Below are 22,406 nucleotides of genomic sequence, written 5' to 3' on the forward strand. Positions count from 1 at the left end.
GGCTTGCTGCTGGAGAGGAGCTGTCCATGGTGCTGAAAGCATTGCAAGAAACAATTAGTGGCATTGAAAAGAGTTTTTTCATCCAAACATGTTATTTAATTAAGGTACAATGATATAAAAAATGAAATTGCATATTGAAGTGTAAAATGGGCTTTAATTAAACATTCTTTTGTGAAGGTCAAATAAACCTGCAAAGCTTTGACATGAGTTCAAAGAGCTGAACAGGCTTTGATACTAGCTGACAGAACTAGGATTGGATATATCAGCTCAAAGAACACAACTGGACTGATGGGGCCTGGCTGGTCCTGATGTGTTTGGGTTGGGGCGGGCTGCCTTTCTCAGTTACTCAATCATTGTTAGGTCAGGTTTGCATACAGAAACACCATTCAAAAATGTATTTATCAACTATTTTAGGCTTCAGTCACAGACAGCTATGACCCATCAGCCTCAGTTTGTGTTTGTGGGCTTGAACTTCATCTCAGACACCTTAAGACACAACTTCTCTATCAAACCTCCTTAAAACAACCCCTCTTTACCTTCTCATGTCACCCTCACAGACAGCAACTTCTTGCTGGGTAACGCCCAGGGCCACCGGGGCTACCCCATCGTCTACTGCTCCGACGGCTTCTGTGAGCTGACGGGCTTCGCGCGCACCGAGGTGATGCAGAAGAACTGCAGCTGCCGCTTCCTGTACGGGGCGGACACCAGCGAGCACGTGGCCCAGCAGATGGAGAAGGCTCTGGAGGGCCGGGAGGAGTACCAGGCCGAGGTCCACTTCTACAAGAAGAACGGTGGGTGGAGGAAGAGGATAAAGAGGAAAAAAACACATGAGAAAGAAGTATTTTGAAGCCTGTAGATTTCACCACAAGCTGCATGGTTCCACACATTGAATCAGATTTGAAATTCAAATGGTCAATTTTTTTGTAAATAGCAAGAATTTTCAAGTCTAGACTGTTTTTTTTCACCACTTCTGTTGTTTTTATGGTGCAAGTTAGGATCATTTATTCTGTTTTATTTTATTTTTTTTGTGAAATTTAGGTTGCGAGATTGACTTGTACATCATGTACATGAACAGCATTTCGAGAGCATTTATTTTTCAAGAGAGTTGAACATTTTGATCAAATGGAGAATCTCCACAGTGCTGCTGTGAGGCTGTAGCTACAAATGCAGAATTAGAAGTAAAGCAGTGGGTTAATGTAACGGGAGTTGCATGTTGTACATTAGGGATTTACATACTGTATGTGTGTGTGTGTGATTATGCACTCATTTTATTACAGTAGCTTAGATTTTGAAATGAAATGCTTAACTCAATCCTTAAAACCGTGACCGAGTACTAGGCTCACAATATGATGTCATGCATGGAAGGAGACCACGCTACGCTGTTTAAGCCTCTCTGATTGGCAGACAGGCTTACGCTCCTTCAGCAGAGATGCACACCTTCCGCCTCAAAGTGTGTGAACCTCAGTGTCGCTAATTACTGTGATGGATCACCAAAGCTGCAGTGTGGGTAATGAGCACAGTCGAAAGCCTTTTCTTCTAGTCTTTTTTCCTGAAATTAGCCAATCGCTGGCAGAGTTGCATGCGCACACAGACTTTTACTTACACAATACTTTTTTTATTAATAAAATATAGTGCAGGCAATAAAACAACAACTTACAGTCGGAGGACACAGCCATTTGTTATATACCCAAAAGTAAGACAATGGGGTACACTAATATAATAGACAGAAAAAAGAATGAAGATATAAATAGAAGTAACAAAACTTTAACTCTAGAATCTAAATATGTAAATAAAGAGCAGACAGATAAGAGTATAAAATATATTAAAAGTGAACACAAACAAATACATAGATAAGAAAATAAACAAATGGATAAATAAACAAATTAATAGGGATACAATCAGTCAACCTGAGGTTTCAGGGGAAAAAAAATGTATCGAGAGCGATTTGAGGAGAGATTTCAGTTCTAGTAGAAAAGGCAGAAAAGGCAAGAGATTAGGGGAATATTTATAAAATTTCTGTTTGTGGATAAAAAAAAAAAAAAGCAGCAAAAAAGTTCACCACATTCAAGACCAGTATCAGCAGGATATTCAAAACAACAAATAACATCTTTGAGACGAAAGGAGTCGATGCGCACACACACTAGAGTGTGCGCCTGATGTATGCAAGCACAAAACACACACACACAAACACAAACTTCTCATGTTGACACCCACAGGCTTGTGCTAAGACGCCACCATCAACACTGTCTCTCTCCTTTCTTCTTTCTCTCTCTCTGTTTCTCCAACACACACACACACACCCACACAGACACTGGGACACTATAGGAGATGTGTAACATCTGTTTGGAGGCAGAGGATATTTTCTGTGGAGTTGCTAATGAGCTGGCTGGGTTATGGCGAGGTCTGGGATCTATGGTGCTCCTTGTTAACTCTCCCCCCTCATCTGACTCTCTCTTCCTCTCTGAGCACACTCTGCAACATGGTCCCTTTCTAATTCAGGGTATCATTTTATAAACGCTATACAATATTTGCCAAGCATCCATGGTACAGTATGTTACTTTATGGCTAAATTGTGCACTCTTCACATAGTCAATACTACAGGTGTGCTGGTTGCAAAAGTAATTGTATAAAACATTAAGGTGAATGTCCAAAACTGAGGCTTACCAATGCAGGAAAGTATTTATATAGGTGTTCAAGTGACAAAAAAAGTGCAACCATTTTTTGGGGTTGAGGTGAAAGAAAAAAAACAAATGCACTTTTTTGTCACTTGTGCATATGCATAAATATTTCTCTTGTATTGGTAAGCCTCAGTTTTGGACATTCTCCTTACTGCTTTATATCAGTGTGCAGTGTTACTCTAATTTTCACTTTATGGCTAAAGACATGCTGACAGAAATTAAAATGAAAATTGTGGATAGTTTTGCAGTAGTGGTTATTAAAGTGGGTGATAGTGAATAAACGCATATGTCTGTTGAGCATATTTCCTTCATGTTTCCTTCAAGCTGTATCCTTCTCCAAACGGTGAAGAAAGGAAGGAAGAAATTTGCCCTGAATGAACCTTGTTGGTTTTGTTCCAGGAGCGGCCTTCTGGTGCCTGTTGGACATCGTGCCCATAAAGAATGAGAAGGGCGAAATGGTTCTCTTTCTCTTCTCATTCAAGGACATCACTGACACCCATGGAAAAGGCCACCACAACAGCAGGAAAGAAGGTAGGCTACAAGCCCTGTTTACAAAAATCCTGTTATTTGCTTACTTGGGACATGATTTACGATTGGACCATCTTCTGGCCCCCAGCTTTCATTTTCACGGTGTGCTCTTGTTCATCATTGTCAAATTCTACCTGGCAATTTTGTTAGGGCTGGTATTCGTTCATTGAACCCAGACTCTGCTTTCCAACAGGGAGTTTGATTTGGGCAGCGGTGTGTCTTGAAGCGTAACCTGGACACAGCCTGCCGCAAATACCAAGCACCGTGCCAGCGGGAATAAACTGTCATTTTGTTGTAATGCAATTGAATGAAAGTCAAGTAGTAGAACATATCACTGAGGGCTGTGCATTTCTCTCCCTTGTGTGAGTGTAAGAGGAAAATATATCATGTTATATGTAAGAAACTGAGACTTGCAATACAAAAGTTTAAGGGATAATCATTGCTATAGCCACAAAGTTGCATTAGATAACCCAATATTCTCCTAAGTTCTTCTTGTTTTCAACGCTGTCCGACTTTCTTGCGCCCAACTTTGTGATCCAACACATTGATTGACACGCACTGATCTCGGGTGTATGACTGTGTGAAAGTTTCAGAGGACAAGAGGCGCAGGAGGAAGAGCAGCTCTCACTTCAGCGAGGCCAGGAAGTGCGGCCGCACCATGCTGTACCAGCTGACCAGCCAGTTCTCCAGAGGAGGCAAAGGAGAGGCGGTCAACCTGGGCAGTGTGAGTACCTGCACCGCACTCACACACATGCTTCCTCATTGGTTTTTCATGTGTGCCCCCTCATTCCCCCTTCAAGAAGATAAACAGTAAGGCATCCAGTGTAGACATGTCCTCATTCTTGCGCTTGCATTATTAATGTTGATATATCTAAAAGATGAGTTTTTAGGAAGACAATATGAGGGAAGTCTTGGCCCAGATTCACAGACAGTGGCTTGTCTCAGTGGAAAACTCATCCAATGTGTTCGCTATTTTAAGTCTCCTGAATGGTTATGATTATGGGGTTTTTTTAGCAATAAAAAGAACTATTTGTTGCGCTTCGTGTAATCTTGCTCCTGTTGCATTTTTGCATGCTAAGCTGCTATTTTGTGAAGTAGTGCTGGCTTTAAACGGGCAAACAGCAAGGTCACCGTGGCAGCGGCAGTTGCTGGGAGACCCAAGGTGGTTGCTAGGGGATGAGGTCACTGCCGGTGAGGTGTTAGTGGTCACGGAGGAAGCTGCGTAAATCACCCCTATCACTGTGGGACTGTCTGGACATGCCAGCACCACAGTAGTGGCTCCATGATATAGGTCATTATGTCACCAGTATGTCTTTAATTGCCTTTTACCCTTGGGTCTAGTAGGCTATTATCGCCACAGTTCCTATATTATATACTGTATGTACAAGCTTTACTGCACCTCTGCTGACAAGCAAATGAACGGAGGAAAGAACAGGATCATTCGATATGGATTTCAATCCTTTCAAGCCTTTTTAGATTAAGTGAGTCATTTTGCCCTCGGAATGACTTGCCTTCATCTGCCTTTCAAGAGCGTTTGTCTTTCAAGTACCTTAAGAGGGCATTTGTGATGGTGTGGCTAGCCATGGTCTATTTCCTCGCCACTTGTCATATTGCTGCCACACTTTAACAGAACAAAGGCCCTTCATAAGCTTTGAATAATAAAGTCGTGCTACACTTCAAGCAATGTTATGCATGCAACGGGGTTCCTGTTTTGCTCTCAAATACAAGCCAAAACAGTTTGTAGCGGAGCACATTTTGAGATAATCCCCCGCCCCCCCTGCAGTGGCTCTGTAACCTGCAGGGTCTGCAGTGAAACCTGTCCTTCACATTGTGCCATTTTCCTCCCAGGAGGCTCAAAGTGATGCAGAAATTTTCAGGGGTAAATAAAAAAAAAAGTTGAGCACCTGAGAGAGGGTGCGACTGACACAGGCATTCAAAATTAGCATTTGAAAAAAGAGAAATGTGAAAGCAATGGGTTGTTGTGTGTTTTTGAATAGATTAATTTACCTATTATGTGACTGAAACTAAAGCACTTGTTCATTTTAGCACTGAAAACAGGGAGAGGACATTTTAATGGCAGGCCCAGAACCAAACCGCAAATCTTGAGTTTCCCCACTGCAATGCTGGTACATGAGTCTGTAAACATGTGATCAGTATCTCTGTTTGTATTTCTGAGTAAACCAAGCTTACAAGTGAGAAGGTTGACCACCTTTTTATGGTCAGTCAGACATGTTGTTTTTGTGGTGCGCTGTGCATAAATGTTTTTCTAACTTGCTCTCTCAGCAAACACAACAAGCACATTGCCTTCAGTAATTGGCCACTTCACTCGTGTCATTCAAGCATGTCCAGCTGTGGAGCAAAGGTCATTTCAGCATTTTTCCAGTGACTGGTCAAAAGTGATTTCCCAGTACAAATATGTTATAGACTATTAGCCATTCGTGACACAAAGAAAATAGTATGAAAATTTGAATACTGACTTTGTAGCCAAGTATGACTTTCACATAATGCTATCAGACAAAAACATGTTTCTGCGAGAATAACGTTTTTCAGGAAAATAATGCTTTTTTTCTCGTTTAAACCTATTTTTGAAAATACCTGATGGGGTGTTAACAGGTTTCAAGGGCCCAAGGGTCATGAAACTCAACACATAAATTACCATTAACACTATTAGATAAAAAACATGCTTCTGCAAAAAGGTTTTTTAGGAAAGAAAATAAAATAATGCTTTTTTCTTGTTTAAGCCATCATGAAACTAACTCAACACATAAATGACCACGTACACTTTCAACTCAAAAAGAACACCTAAATTGCAGTCACGTGTTTTTTTCCTCAACGGCAGCAGTAAGTATCCTCATGTGTCCCTGTGTGACTCCTCTGACATGAATATGGCTGGCCTGATATCCTGTTAACACCTTCAGAAACAAAGGCTGTGATGTTGCTTCCAGGGCAGACCTGCAGGCTCCTTCCTGGGCATCAATGAGCTACACCTCCCTCTCGTCTGCCAACCCTCCTGGTGCCCCGCTTCCAATCCCACCTACTCACAGATGGCACTGTTCACTCGAGCCATGCGCACGCACTCACACACACACGTACACACACTCAGACACACAAAAACATTCACACATATACCTAGACAGAGAGTAAATGATGGCTTGCCTACAGAACAAACAGAGAAAAGCATACGGCACATGGGCAAACACATCCAAACATCAACACGCACCTAAACATTGAGATATATGAAGTAGATATACAGGAATACACAATATTTAACATTCAAACAGACGCCACACACACACACACACACACAAACCACAGGTATACACAAAACATGCATACAGGAACTTGAAATTCAACAATCAAAGAGTTAATATCTTCACAACATACGCTCTTTCTGTCTTTCTCTCTGCCTCCTTCAAACTCACGCTCGCTCTTGCAGAAATGTCACCTTTCCATAACCTCTGTTTGCAGGCTGACAGGAGAATTACCATGTTACAATATTTATTAACCTTCATTTAACTAGGTTAGTCCCACTGAGATTAAGATTCTCCTTTTCAAGGTAGACCTGAGCAAGGGAGCAGATTCAAGACAGATATAAAAGTTGCAGACAAGTCAAAATCAAAATCCTAGATCACCAGTTTTAACTAACAAGCTCTATGTACTTGAAATCACTTTGCAGTAAGTTTCCATGGAGAGAATACATGGAAGCACCTAATTTTGTTCTAACCCCTCGGGACAGATAAAGAAAAACAGCTCCTACGACCCTAAACAGTCATTTCCACCAACAGCGTGCATTTAGAGGAGGCGCGGGAATATAAAAGATACAAAAATAGAGGCAACCAGCTTCATTTTAGCTGCAAAGCGAAAACTTGTGCAGTAGCGCTGGTCAGAATATGATTCAAATGTATTCCTGGGAGGTGGTGTTTGTTTCCCCGGGTCTTTGACAGCTCATTGGACTGTGTCTTGTGATTCCCCTCCATCCATGACTTTGGAAACCTTTAACTTGCAGACCTGTCACAGGCGTTAAGCAGATACAGCGCAGTTTGCATGGGAAATGAGATGCAAAGCATTAATGAGATGCAACGCACTTGAGATAAGCAGTGTGTGTGTGTGTGTGTGTTTGTGTGTGTGTTTGTATGCATGAGTTTGCACTCATGCATGTGTATTATCCTCTGTGTGTGTGTTTCAGTTAGTTTTATATTTGCAGGATGTGTGTGCTGTATTGTACATATCGGTGATTTTTAATTAAGAACAAAAATTCAAAACTTGATTTGTGATATTTTTGGCGGCACACACACACACACACACACAGACACACACACAGACACACACACACACACACACACACATCACATGCAAATCGAACCCAACCTGCCAAACACCTGTCTGCCAGGCTGCTATAATCCCAGGACAGCCATTCCCCCAAACTCTAAGCTTCAATGTTAGTTTAGCTCAAATGAAGACCAGACCAGACACAAGCTCACTGGAGTGTTTCTCCCCACACGCACACACACACACACACACACACACACACACTTAATCTCAGATGGTACATTTCATTTCACGAAATTGCTTTTTATATTCATCAAACATAAAATGATAATGGGGTACTGACTGGGGTTCTTTTTCCTCTGTTGATGTTTACTCAAGAGCTGAGAGAAATATGATAAGAAAGCATGGCAGAAAAAATGTTTGGAGCACAGACAGACAAATACACACACACACACATACACAAACAAACAAAATGGGTTATTTTTGTCCATGGAGTTGCTTTTTGCTTGCACACTAATTAGTTACTTCAGCTACTTCCTTGCATCCTCTGTTGCATTTTATTTATGGTGCAGCATAAGCACATTGCATACGCACATTGTTCTTATGATTAAGAACACATTAGAAAATTACATGCATAATAATACATTAGTCCAAGTATTACAATATATTTTGAATCTGGTATGACTGTGTTGTGAGATTATTATTAGTTGCCCCAAAAAGGAATTCAACCCCTTGAGAGTTTTCAGTTTCTGTGCATCATAGCATGAGTGATCATGATCTTATTCTGATTATTTTGATGAACTAATAAGATGCTTATAATGTGCTTATGATTCCTTGTAATGTCTTACAAACAACACTTAGTCACACAATCACACCGGCAGTTTGTTTGCTTTGGTCTGAACCAGAGTTGAAAAGTTTACTTTACTTACTTATTGTTTATTGGACAGAGTTTTGGTAACTTGTCATCCTGCCAGGTTAGAGAATTTGGCGGTGGGAGGAGTCAAAACAAATCCAATTCCAGTCCCTGTAACTTAGCAACTAAGCATGATGGACTTGTCTGTCCTCTTCTTCTCTGGTGTTCATACCAGGTAGGAACACTTGGAGAATTACCTGAATATGGGCATCACTCCAGACTGCAGTTTGCCCTTGGTTCATTTTGTCATGCTAGACTTTCCGAGCATGAGTAACCGCTAGCTATCAGATGTCAAAATGCATCTCCTTATACCCATAAGCCCTTGCGTTTTGGGATCGCTTCCTGTAGTTGGTTCAGATTACACTCTCACTCCTAACGTTCGCTTGGAAGAGGACTGAGACCTGTGTTTTCAGATGGTCTTGGTGCGGTTGCGTTTTTTTCCCTCCATTCACTGCCACTGTATGGTGAAACAAGTCTCAAAATCACACTTCCAGCGCATAGACGAACACAAACAAAGCAGATTCTGACAATATATAAAAAAACTACTCTCATGTTGCTGAATTGTGGTTAAGTGAATCGCTTTCTTTATGTTTATTAAACCTTTCATTTTGAACAAGTGAAATATGGTTAGAGGAAACTTATTAAGAAAATAGTGTGTTTACCAAGAATTGTAAATAGGCGAAAAAAGGTGGGAGACAGGACTTTGACAAAGCAGATTCTGCCAATATGTAAAAAACAAGTCTCTCACTTTTTTTCATAATATATACTGTGTTCTGCCCTGGGTTTGTGCGCAAGTTTTTCTAGCTATATGTCAACATATAAGAGGATCAACTTTTCTCTGTGTGTGTGTGATTGACAAGGAGTCATGCTAGACATCTAGAGCCCAGTGAAAGCCAGTCTTACTGTGGTATGTGTGTGTGTGTGTGTGTGTGTGTGTGTGTGTGTGTGGGCATTATCATGCACCAGACATGTGGGATTTGTGTGCAGTCGCCGCTGCTGGAGAGTTGGCTGACTCATTTACATTCATAAAAACTTGTTATTTATTCATGGGAATCGAGAGAAAATTATGGAAAGCCAGGTTCTCTCTCTTTATCTTCCTCTCATCCTCTCCTTTCCTCAGTGCCTTCATTTCACCCCTCTTTTTAGCTTTAACCACCCTTCTCCTTCTCTCTTCTCCTTCTCTGTTTTTACATGTTTTCTCACTTTCTCCTTCTCCATCTATCATTCTAACCTCATCTCCTTTCAGCTTCATCCCTTCTGATCCTACTCTCTCTCTCTGTCACGCTACATCCTTTTCTCCTTTATTCTTTTCCTTTCTTTTCCCCTCTTCCTCTTCCACTGTAACTCATTTATTGATGCTCTCTATCGCTTTAACCTCCCACTTTTGCTCTCGCTCCGTCTTCTCTCTGTCTTGCATTCTGGCTTTCTCTCTCTCTCCGTCTCTCTCTGTCAGTTTTTCTCTTTGTCCGGCTCTCTTTCCAGCTTTCTCTCACTTTGTCTCTCTCTCTGTCTCTCTCTGCCTCTCTGTCAGTAGCAGTTAGCTAGCAGTGCGTGCCTCTGCCTCCACACCCCAGCCAGCCAGCCGTGCTCTGAATAGATCTCTATTTGTAGCCCGTCGTCCCAGCAAGGAAGAAGGGAGCAGGGGGAGCTACCCTTGCTGGAGAGAACACACACACACACACACACACACACACTTTCAAAAGGGAGAGCAGCCACTAAAAAAGGCAGAGAAAGAGACAGAGGCAGTGCGTAATTTCTCAGAATTTCAATAAATCGAAGTACAAAGCCGTAGATTCCAGCTGGAAGCCTGTTACCTGATTTCAGAGGTGGAGAAGGAAGCTCTTTTCTTTTGATTTCCCAATTGCTGAACCATAGCAGCCCAGTGTTCAAGTCTTACTATCTAAAGACCATCAGACAGTAGAGGCTGCGTACTTTCTGGTGATGAACATTCACACCCCGAATGATTTACTATACCACTATGTCAGCTGTTAAAAAAAGGTTTCAACTTGTATTATTTTTTTTGTCTGAAGGGTTCTTAACAGCACAGGCACTCTGACTGAGTTGTTTATGACTGATCTGCCAATTTTGATGCTGTCAGCCCATTCTGTTGCCAATCCGGGACACACTGACTGAAGTAGCTACAACTTGATTTGAGGCTGCTGCACTTCCCAGGGGAATGCCACTATTGCCAGTTTTTACTTTAACACACTTGTCAAAAGGCTGTAAAAGAGACAAATTGTGCTATCTACAGGCCTTTTAAGTTATGATGCAATTCATACTTTGGCTGGCTCAATGAAATACAGCGCACATTTCAGCAGCTAGTTTGTGTCCCTGGTCTGAGTATCTCCCCTATTGTCCCATCCCTCTCTCTCTCTCTCTCACTCTCTCTCTCCCTCTCTCTCTCTCTCTCTCTTTCTCATATCTCTGTGGGACAGTGAATGTTTATCTCTAGTCACCTCCTGCTGTAATCCATTTTTATACATTGGAGTGCAGGAGAAGACATGCGGTTTGTTGAATATAAAGATCATGTTGCAAGTCAATGTTGGTCAGCTAAAAGACCCTGAATTCAGAGTGTCTTTATGTATCTTCCTACAATCACATAATAAGGATTGATCCCACTTCATCATCCCATAATGTACTCATCATGGTCTAGCGTTTCTTCAGAGAGGCTTGAGGTTAATTTACAGAGGTTATTAGGTTCAACTCAAATCAGGTTTGTTGATAACTTTGAAAAAATGACATGAGGACTACAGGTGTAACCGTGTTATAACGATTGCTGCAGTGTTGCTCTACCCTCAAGAGAAATTACTTGGAAAAAAGTGAAGTAATATTTTAGGATATAAGCAAGGCTGATGAACTTCTGCAATACAGTAGCTCCAGATTCTCTGCTCGAGGGAACGTGATGGTTGCAGCTCGAGTCACATGGTGAGCCGTGTGTATCCTCTTCCCATCAAGGACAGGCCTTTCTATCTGTGGCAAAGCTCAAAGCATGCTGGGGGATGTAGTCGGAAGGGCAGGCCCTGGGCCACAGCGTGAGTTAATGAAGTGCGAAGATCAGCTGTAGCTGTGTGACATGTAGTGACATGTGTCCCCGCAGCGCTGGGCTTTTCCCTTCCAATCACGTGGATGCGCACGGCTGACTGGCTCTCGGGCCAAAGGTCAGGTGGGTGTCTTGACCTCTGTGATGTAAGGCGAATTAAAAAACAGTCCAGCTTTTGCCGACGTTCCTTCAAACATCATTAAAGTGGCCACAGCTGCTGACGAAAATCAGCGGGGGCTTTCCCCTGGATTTTCCAGTGCGCCGTTAAACTTCTTTATGGAAGCCGTGAAAACACATGGACTGTGCTGTGAAACACACTTCTTTCTTTGACCATAAATTGCCCGGTTTCACTTGTCAGGCAGGTCTAGCCAATACAATATGTCAAAAGTTATTACACCGGGAACAATTTGACCATTTTTCCTCCCTTCATACAGTGGAGATGGATGTGTCGATGTCTGTCTCTTCTTCTTGGAGTGCAAGGAAAGGTTGTCTATCGTCCCCCAATTATTTCCCCAAGTAGAGTCTATCCATCTCCTCCAAGTCTCAAGTAAGATATTACACAGTCACGGTAGCAGCTCGGCAGCTCCTGAACACATACACATACAAATTCAGTTTAATACTTCATTACCCAGCCTCCCCGGTGCTCGCCTCGCCTGTTTGTGAAGTGGCCACATTGTTCTCTGATGGATTGCTGCTCATTTATCCCCTCTTTTTGTTTGCCTTCTCTCCACTGTCAAAAGTAATAGCTATGCCTTCTGTCTCCTAAATATGGTTAAGGCGATTATGTGCCAAGTGTACGGTCCCGTTTGGAGATCTGCAGACTCATTATGTGCCAAACGGACTCCCCAACTCATCAGCAATAGCAATTCATATATTTCTGCAATTGGATTTTCCCCATAAAAACTTTAATGAGAGGAATGAACTTTCAAAAATAGCAGCAGCACTTGGTCAATGTTCTCACACCTCTGCCATTATCCATCCAGCACCACCTGAGACTTGATGCACTAATGGCATTTGAAGTGATGGAGTCAAGCCAAGGTCAAGTCATGTATGAAATTATCAGCCCTTAATGTTGGAAATGAATTTCCCCCTCACTGACCACAGTTCTCTATTTCTGTCATTTTATATGGTTATTGCATGGTCATTCATCAAGTTTTTTTCCCTCTTTATTGGAGGCTGTTTAGAATAGATAACCCGCAGCATTACCGCATCTGTTTCACCTGAGTTGCCTGCAATACTGAAACCTCAGCGTTCAGCGCACTCACAGGAGAGGGTCCTGACATTTATGTTCTCTATTTCGGAAAAATCTTGGCACAGCAATATCCATCTGATTATCATTTATTTGCACAGCACTTCACCCATGGAACATCTGGTTATCAAGTTATTCATTTATTCAGCTTTTCTGATGTGCATTGTCTCTTTTGTATATTTATCAAGTTGAGCTTGAAATTCAAGAGGCGGTTACTCGTGTGTGTGTGTGTGTGTGTGTGTTTGTGCATATGCCTGTGTACATGTGTGCTTATTGTCCTCTTCAACACAAGTGTTCCAGCAAATTTTTGACTTTCTCAACTCCACCTTCTCCTCTCTGACAGAACATGTTTGACAAACCCTCGGTGCCGGAGTACAAGGTGGCGACGGTGCAGAAGTCCCGCTTCATTCTGCTCCACTACAGCGTGTCCAAGGCCCTGTGGGACTGGCTCATCCTGCTGGCCACCTTCTACGTGGCCGTCACCGTGCCCTACAACGTCTGCTTCACGCCGTACGACGACACCGACACAGCTGCGCGCTCCACCATCGTCAGCGACATCGCCGTGGAGATGCTCTTTATTCTAGGTGAGGGTCGCTGAGAAAGACATCGATTCAAGTGTTTTACACCGATCTTCTGAAAGTTTGGGCCATGGATACATTGGAACTGAAGGGTTAGGGTTTTTGTTTTGACTATTATCCGCCCCAATTAGGCCATTCCATCCACTCAAACTTTGAGGGTCATTCCCATAGTTCTCACATGTTGTCATAGTTCTCATATTCTTCTGAGCTTACACTAGAAAGCTAATAATATGACTCATATAGATCTTTCAAAACCTCATTACTCCAATTACACCAATGTTTGGTGATGTGAGGTTTTCATCCAACATCCATCTATCCATTTTCTCATTGCTTATGCGGGTCAGTGTCAGTCCCTTTCCCCAACAACTTCCTCCAGCTCCTCCTGGAGAATCCCCAGGCGCTCCCAGACCAGCTGGGTGATGTAATCCCTCCAGTGTGTCCTGGGTCTGTCCTGGGGTCTCCTCCCAGTCAGCCACGTCCCGTAAACCTCCAAAGGGAGGCGCCCATGGGGGCATCCTCACCAAGTGTCTGAACCACCTCAACTGGCTCCTCTCAATGTAGCGGAACAGCGGTTTGACTCCCAGGTCCTCCTGGCTCGCTGAGCTCCTCATCCTGTCACGGAGAGCGAAGCCAGCCGCCCTGCAGACTAACCTCATTTTTTCCGCTTGCATACACAATCTCATCCTCTCGCTTACTACCCAGAGCTCGTGACCGTAGGAACGAAGAGTGACCAGGAAATCGAGAGCTTTGCTTTGTGGCTCTGCTCTCTCTTTGCCTTTATATAATGTGACCATCATCATCATCATCATCATCATCATCATCATCATCATCATTATCAGCATCGTAATAACTTCTTTATTTCTAACCTATAACTGAATTCCTTATTGAGTTATGGGCCATCGTTTCTGCACATATCAACAGCTTGGGTGACAGATGAGTTTTTGCTAAGTCATGCTTGGACCCGGAGGTCTGTTTGTTGTCTGCTTGCCACTCTATGAAACCTGGGTTAGATGATCTGTCTGGCAAACAGTCTGATCCATTTGGCTTCCGTTAAACAATAACATAAACCAGCTGTCTCACATTCCCACCTGTGTTGTGTCGGGATAGACTGAATGGTTACAGTAGGTGATAATGAGTGGCAGGGAGACGTCCTGTTTTACCCTGAGCTGTTACATAATATTTGGCTTCTACCCTTCTAGTATTTAGTGAGGTAATAGCAGAACTTCTGTTCATCAAACTTTTTAAAGGACGGATTAGATAAGCGACAGATGTACTGTAGAATTAGCTGTAGCTCATCTTGGATACTCCATGTCTTTTCATTTTATTTTGAATGTGCATCAATCTGGTGCTATTCTAGATTCTCAAAACTGTGCATGACAAGTATCCTGGTGGCCCATTGGACTTAGGTGTACATCATACTGTATATGAGTGAGGCCATGGGACTGAATCTGGCTTATGACCTTTGTTTTGACCATCTCTCCTCATTGTATACATCTAATTCAGCAGAAATACCTTGGAAAAAACACTAAGTTAGCAATCATGTTCCTCCTCAAGCTTAATGAATATCCTGACTGTACCATCTGGGGTCAGTTGGTAAATTTCACCTTTGATCTTTGTATTTGCAGACATTATCCTGAACTTCCGCACCACCTACGTGAGCCAGTCAGGCCAGGTGGTGTACGAGGCGCGCTCCATTTGCATCCACTACGCCACCACCTGGTTCTTTGTGGATCTGGTGGCCGCTCTGCCCTTTGACCTGCTCTATGCCTTTAACATCACAGTGGTGGGTACCAGTGCATAATCATTTACTCAGGCTGTCAGATCCTGCTCTCTTTGATTAACCTTTGTGACTATTACCATGACCAGCAAATTGATGACCTAGCATTATATAAACCAATTTCCCCTGGAATGCAGAGTCTTTGAAAATACCCTGCTTTCAAGGCTGCTTCTATAATTACTTTGGCTATTTTTACTCTTTCTATCTGACAAGCACTCCCTAAACATTCATACACAAGCGAAGCTGTTTGAACAACGTGCTGCTAAATTCTAAACTGTGATATCCAGCTGTGGATATTAATAATATATATACTAATATTTATATATATAGTCAAACTGGGTTTCCAGGGAACCGCAATGCAAAGGGGTTCTAGCAATCTGAACAATCTCTCTGTCTCTCTCTCTCTCTCTCTCTCTCTCTCTCTCTCTCTCTCTCTCTCTCTCTCTCACTGTCTCTCTCTCTCTCTCTCTCCCTTTACTCCTCTCCAGACCTCCTTGGTCCACCTGCTTAAGACGGTACGCCTCCTGCGCCTCCTTCGTCTGCTCCAGAAGCTGGACCGCTACTCCCAGTACAGCGCCATGGTGCTGACCCTGCTCATGTCCATGTTCGCCCTACTGGCACACTGGATGGCCTGCATCTGGTACATCATTGGACGCAAGGAGATCGAGATCAACGATCCAGACAACTGGGACATAGGTGGGTCTGAATGAATGAAGCCTGTTGATGTAACGGCATGGATGTTGAGTGTTGGGTTTCATCCATAGCCCAGAAAGACAAATTTCCCTTCTTCTGTAAAGGACAAATTAAGTAAATCTTATTCTTACTGATATATTAGATATATTATGACTTTTTCTGCATGTGCCATCACTCATTCATTTGCTATACTGTGGACTAAAATGTATGTTCCATTAAACTGAGGATTACATGCTGAATATCTGCACTTGACATAGGTGCTACAGTATGTACATCAGTTGGTTCTTGGGTTAAATAGGTCACAAATGCCAACAAATACGGCTTTAGACTGGATTGTGCCAATACAATGTGTAGAGATTTGTTGCGTTCCCACTCTGTCCTCAACTATAAATAGTCATGGCTCACCTATTGGGACATCTAGCTCTGCCCAGTGGTGGGATGGTAGCGAAAACCAGACACTGGCACTCTAATGAGGACTGTCTGAAACCAGATCAAAAGCTGATATCACAAAAGGATTGGGAGCAAGCAGCGCACTAGTATCTTGTTGGTGTCACTGTTTAAACATGGAGGCCAATAAAAACCCATAATCAAAAGCTGACAGTCTCTCCTGTTGTTCTATGAGTTTTCTTTTGATATGAAGTTCTTACACTGGAGATGAGTCAATGTCACAAAAAGGTTAATTTGAGCTTACTGTCTCATTATTTGCACTATTGACAGCATCCGATCAAAGACTCCCTGTGTAGGTTTCGGCTCCATGCAATCATCAATAGAGTTGAATCCTTCAGACAAACAACCATGTTTGTAAACAATCATAAACAGCAACTGGCATACTGGCACATACTGTAGTATGATACAAAATTAAACATCTGGTCCAGTCTGCAGCGCAAAGTGTGTGTGTGTGTGTGTGTGTGTGTGTGTGTGTGTGTGCGTGTAGGTGTGTGTGTGTGTGTGTGTGTGTGTGTGTGTGTGTGCATGTCCATGCCTGCTTTTGTGTCTGTATATTCTGTCTACGGGGAGGTTAGGTCATACCTGCTAATTAACACTCTGCCTTATTTATCCCTAGAGGAGTCAATCTAATTCTGCCCTGTCCCGCACGGACATGCCAGCCTCCTGACTCTGACATTCTCTCTCTCTCTCTCTCACACACACATACACACACACACACACTCTACCATTCTCTCACATGCACACACAAACACACTCTCTTTGTCTTTCTTTCTCAGGCCAGGGATACAGTTATCTGTCTGCCTGTACCCTCTAACTCTCAAGTGACAGCAGACAGACAGACAGACAGACAGACAGACAGAGCACATGAACTTTAACCTTTGAACTTTCTCTCATGCTCTTCCTCCTCATCGAAGGATGGCTGCACGAGCTGGGCAAACGTCTGGAGACGCCGTACGCCAACAGCACAGTGGGCGGCCCGTCGGTGCGCAGCTCCTACATCGCTGCCCTCTACTTCACCCTCAGCAGCCTGACCAGTGTGGGCTTTGGCAATGTCTGTGCCAACACCGATGCAGAGAAGATCTTCTCCATCTGCACCATGCTCATCGGCGGTACGTCCGACACCGGGGTCCCTCTCCCTCCGGCTTCCTGGCACAATGGTTGCCTCCGGTTGGCACACAGAGCAGCAAATTCAGCAGGAAGTGGGTTGGATGATTTGGCTGGCCTCTAAGGCGCAGCTTGTTGCCGTCATTATAGACCAATAAACGGATTATTCAAGCTGAGTGGCAGCCATTATTGGTGCAACAACCCAGAAGATAATTATTTGTTCTGTGTTTATTTTTGTCCATCAAATTGATTAGACCTGTATATTACTATGATCTTGTGTGGATCACTGAGCAAATACTTAATAACAAGTTGTGGTAATTGTAATTAGTTCTATATTTGATCATAATTAGTTTCATTACTGAGGAGGTATAGGTATACAAAGGAGATAGCCACCGTTTGAAAATTAGTGGGATAGAAGTTGAACTTTTCAAATTCAGCTAACGTCAGAAAAAAAAATTCCATCGTGGATATATATGCAGCACCTTGGAATTAAATTCTTGAGATATTATCCTTTACTTTCTTTCAACCTATTTATTTCCGTCTCCTCCCACACAGCGCTGATGCACGCGGTGGTCTTCGGTAACGTGACGGCCATCATCCAGCGGATGTACTCGCGGCGTTCGCTCTACCACACACGCATGAAGGACCTGAAGGACTTTATCCGTGTCCACCGGCTGCCCCAGCAGCTCAAACAGCGCATGCTGGAGTACTTCCAGACCACCTGGTCTGTCAACAATGGTATAGATGCCAACGAGGTAGGAGTCCATATCATTGTTCTTGTGATGCAGTACCAAAGTATAAAGTGCTGTCTTCCCTAAAAAAAACTTCAAAGTAATGATGTCATGGTATTTGAGCTATGAGCCACGTTCCACAATTCATGCAAAAACCTTTGCTGCTGTAATTGTTTACGGTCCTCTGCAACATATGGCAGCCTGCACACCGTTAATTGACAGCCTGTTGGAATTCAAAAGAGGGTAACCGGCGACAACACAGTCTATTCCATAATTACCAATCAATGTCACACCTCCTCCCAACTGTCACACATCCCCAGCTCCTCCATGACTTCCCTGATGAGCTGCGTGCCGACATCGCCATGCATCTGAATAAGGATATCCTCCAGCTGCCTGTCTTTGAGGGGGCCAGTCGCGGCTGCCTGCGCTCGCTCTCCCTCCACATAAAAACCTCCTTCTGCGCCCCTGGGGAGTACCTGATCCGCCAGGGGGATGCACTGCATGCCAACTACTTTGTCTGCTCCGGTTCTCTGGAGGTGCTCAAAGACAGCATGGTGCTGGCCATACTAGGTTGGTATTGGGGACAAGTCATTGTACAGGGTTATATTCCTTTCACTGTGTTGAAAGTAACATTTGTGGCTTGTAGTTAGGATAGTATAAAATGGAATGCTCTGCAGCTATGACTCCAGTGCTAAGATTAGATGGAAGCATTTAATAAATCAAAGCTACCATACACATGGTTGCAAAACTATGTTAGACATAAATTAAAATAAGGAAAACACACAACCAGAAACACATACCCAATGTTTCCCTTCCTTCACTTTCACCCTCCAATAATGTGATAGAGTGTGCATAAGTGTGTGTATGATGCAGGGAAGGGGGAAATGTCTTGCTTTTTTGAGAAGGTAATTTCATGTGGTTGAGCCCTCCCTGCTACTGTAACTCTCCTAATATTCATTGAATTTCTGTCTGACTTTTGAGCAAGATAGGAAAGATGAGAGCGATAGGGTGGGTGGGTGGGGGGGGGGGGGGGGTGCCATACAACAAGGGTTGTGACCTGAATATGAACCAATGTCTCTACAACAATAACATGTGCTTTAGCCCATAGTGCCACCAAACAAAACAATAATAACTAAATATTTGTATCTGTTTTAGTGTACTTTGGGTACAGAATTGTTATGACAATTCAAAACTCTACCTCAAGTTTTTTTTCAACTTCTTATGTGAGAGCATCAATATACATAATATAGATTAACAGTATAACCAAGAAGCCCCACCACTTTTTCCTATTATTTTAACTTTGAATCTAGGAAAGGGGGACCTGATTGGGTCCGACCTGCCCGACACAGACCAGGTGATCAAGACCAATGCTGACGTGAAGGCCCTGACCTACTGCGACCTGCAGTACATCAGCGTGCGCGGCCTGAGGGAGGTGCTGGAGCTCTACCCTGAGTACGCCAGCATCTTCACCTCCGACATCCACCACAACCTCACCTACAACCTGCGCGAGGGCACCCAGGATGAGGTACAAAATGTGGGCAACCACGCACAGACACACACACACACACATACACAGACAACACGCAGGAGTTTTAAGACATGTCATTGGAGTGGTTATTGCTATAGCGCCTTTCACTACACTCTCTAACTTCTAACTTAACCCAAAACCTAACTCAGTACATGCTTAACCTAAACCCTGGCCCAAACCTTGACCTAAACCTAATTCTAACGCTAAGCCTTGATCTAACACCTTACCTTTAGCCTACAGTATAAAAATACCTCCTTTTCAAAATGAGTACCAGCCAAATGTCTTCACTTATCCTAAAACTCCTCACTTATGTCTATAACCAGTCCTCACAAGTATAGAAAGACGAGTACACACACAAAAGACACACAGATACAACTGAAATACCTTCATTATCCAGCACAAATGACACTTACAACGTGCAGAGAGGCGACCAAGCTGCCTGTTATATATCATCAATCTGTAATGTTCAGTGTGTTCCAGTTATTTTGTGATGTTAGCGATAGCAAAGTGAGAATTTTTCCAGTCGAGAAAAAGCGAGAGTCGCCCCGCTTACTCACAAACGCAACATATCTTGTGGCTGCATTGCATTCTGGTCTATTGAGGCTACTGTCAGTGGAGAAAGTGACATCTCTGTCTCTTCTATGATGGATTTCTCCCTGTATGATTGGTCTAGAAAGAAGATCTTTGATTCTGAGGGACTGACACCAAAATCTGATGTTTACTGTTGAGGTTAAAGATCGTGAAAATGTTAATTATTGCTGCAAATATCTGGAACGTTGTCTACGTTTGGCGACTTATCAACGAGAATGAGAAAAATATCGCCAACACCTGTTTTTTTAACATTGTTAGTGTTTTCGGGTGGATGGATGATTCCCACTTGGCTACCTTCAAGAGATCTGGTGCTCCGGGTTTATAATTTGACTGCAGTTTGAAAAAAGTATTAGAAACATATGGTGGCATGTCTATACTTGTACTACATTATTAATTACATTATACATTGCAGCTCAGTAGACTTGACAAGAGTCTTCACTTTGTCTTTCACAATGGAAAAGAAGATGCAACATACCAGACAACACACTTTTGCCCCTCAAAGTGTCTTTGTCCCTCCCCTTGACACTTGTTCTGCCAAAGTGACCAAAGGGCCGTTGGTGGCTTGATTGTCACGCCAATTACCAAAGCATCAGTGCCACTGTCAGGCAGACATATCGCTTCCCTGCGCCCACCCCACTGCACAGCAGGATGACATTACACCCAGACACTGACCTCCTCTCAGCACTGTCTTTTACCCCTAACAGTTATTTAAGACAGGATTATGCAAGGGAAGATAATCCTCAGTCTGTGGCGAACAGAAAATAAACTTGTCTCGTTGATGTTATGCATGCAGCCACGTTTTCAAGCATTGTTTTGTAATCAGTTTGGAAATGCCCTCAACATGAAATCTTTAATTCGCAGAAAAGTAAAATCCCATCCCGCATGTCTTGCATGATATTTTGTTGCGCTGTTGCACCGTCAAAACAAATGTCTTTGTGTGTCTGACAAGTCTGACAAAGCTCCTCAACGATCTTCCCAATCTTATTCTCATTATCAATCCCGAGCATTTGGTACTTTCTTCAGGTGTTCCTCTTGTTTTCCACAGTCCTCTTATTGTTAGAACGTTTCCTTTTTCATCTCAATTCATCTTAGTTTGACACATGAAGGATGAGACATTTCTGCCGGCCTTGTTCATTACCGGGTGTATTCTTGTCTGTCAACACAGCTTGAACTGCGTTTATGAAGGCTTTGGAAACAGAATGAAGATATTTGAAGTGTTTCATTTCAAAAAGAGACATCATTGGTAAAATTTGGCACCTATTGTTACAAAATCATTGCTTATATCAAAGACAGGAAAGCTCGCTATGGGTTATTAAAGACGCTTTTAGCCATCTTAAGACATTTGTGCACAAAGAATGTATGAGTTTTAAAGATAACTTTCTGACTGCCGTATCATTACAACAAAACTAAAATGACCACAGTCAGTGACTCTGATACAAGCCGGTGGATACAAGTTACAAGTTGCATCGGCAGGTTTTTTGGGGTGTGGCCGATCACGAGCACAGCGCTCTACTTCTCTCACACCATCTGCTCAGAGTTTATGCTCAAGCACAAAGCCAGGGGCGTCACCGCCACCCCTGACAGGATGAAGGAGTGCTCAGCTTCCCGAACAAGCTGCCAGGTCCCACAGCCTCCACGCACACAAACACACACACGTCGCCGCACTGGTCTCATCCACAGCCACAGGGTTGGTGGGTGGAGGTGGGAGGCGTGTGGAGGCTAGTCTTGTCGCTATCACCGCTCCCAGGCCTTTACCCTGCAGAGACTAGTACACAGACCACATAGCGATCCAAAATGTATTGTACTGCTATTTTGCCTCAAGGCCAGAACTTAGGACTGCTGATTTTTTGCATCACAAGGTACCCAAAAGGGACTCCTTCACCTAGCCTTAAAGGGAAAAACCCAGACTACCAGATGGATAATGAGTTTTTTTGTCAACTTGGTAGTTTAACTCTGACTTTTAATTGCAGTGGTTTCAATTAAATTCTTTTCAATAGATTTTTGCAGAGAGCATTAGTGTTTTACGACTTTTTTTTTAGACACAATGCAAAGAGAAACACACTTTCCACAGCTTCAAAATGGATACAAAAGGCATAACGCACTGCAAGTTCCCAACACCCATAATATGGTTTTGTGTGACAGGATTAAATATTGTTTCTTTAGGATGTTATTAATGCATCGTAAAATCTTAATCCTGCTTTTAAAAGTAATCATCTACATTTATGGTTGCATTTTAGGCATTTAGCTGACGTTCTCATCCGGAGCAAATTACAGTGAATG

At 43.0% G+C, this 22,406-nt stretch overlaps 1 protein-coding gene across 1 annotated transcript in view; it reads left to right on the top strand.

Moving 5' to 3' along the window:
• kcnh4b (potassium voltage-gated channel, subfamily H (eag-related), member 4b) overlaps positions 1 to 22,406 on the top strand; it is a 37,640-nt gene that overhangs the window by 7,438 nt on the left and 7,796 nt on the right. Inside the window, exons 2-11 of the mRNA XM_078290666.1 lie at positions 558 to 791; positions 3,078 to 3,209; positions 3,794 to 3,930; positions 13,021 to 13,261; positions 14,881 to 15,038; positions 15,521 to 15,728; positions 17,087 to 17,281; positions 17,832 to 18,031; positions 18,328 to 18,577; positions 19,318 to 19,532. Coding sequence (XP_078146792.1) covers positions 558 to 791; positions 3,078 to 3,209; positions 3,794 to 3,930; positions 13,021 to 13,261; positions 14,881 to 15,038; positions 15,521 to 15,728; positions 17,087 to 17,281; positions 17,832 to 18,031; positions 18,328 to 18,577; positions 19,318 to 19,532 — 1,970 coding nt within the window. The remainder of the gene's footprint in view (positions 1 to 557; positions 792 to 3,077; positions 3,210 to 3,793; positions 3,931 to 13,020; positions 13,262 to 14,880; positions 15,039 to 15,520; positions 15,729 to 17,086; positions 17,282 to 17,831; positions 18,032 to 18,327; positions 18,578 to 19,317; positions 19,533 to 22,406) is intronic.

The sequence above is a fragment of the Centroberyx gerrardi genome, chromosome 20 (genome assembly GCF_048128805.1).
Source record: "Centroberyx gerrardi isolate f3 chromosome 20, fCenGer3.hap1.cur.20231027, whole genome shotgun sequence".
NCBI lineage: Eukaryota > Metazoa > Chordata > Actinopteri > Beryciformes > Berycidae > Centroberyx > Centroberyx gerrardi.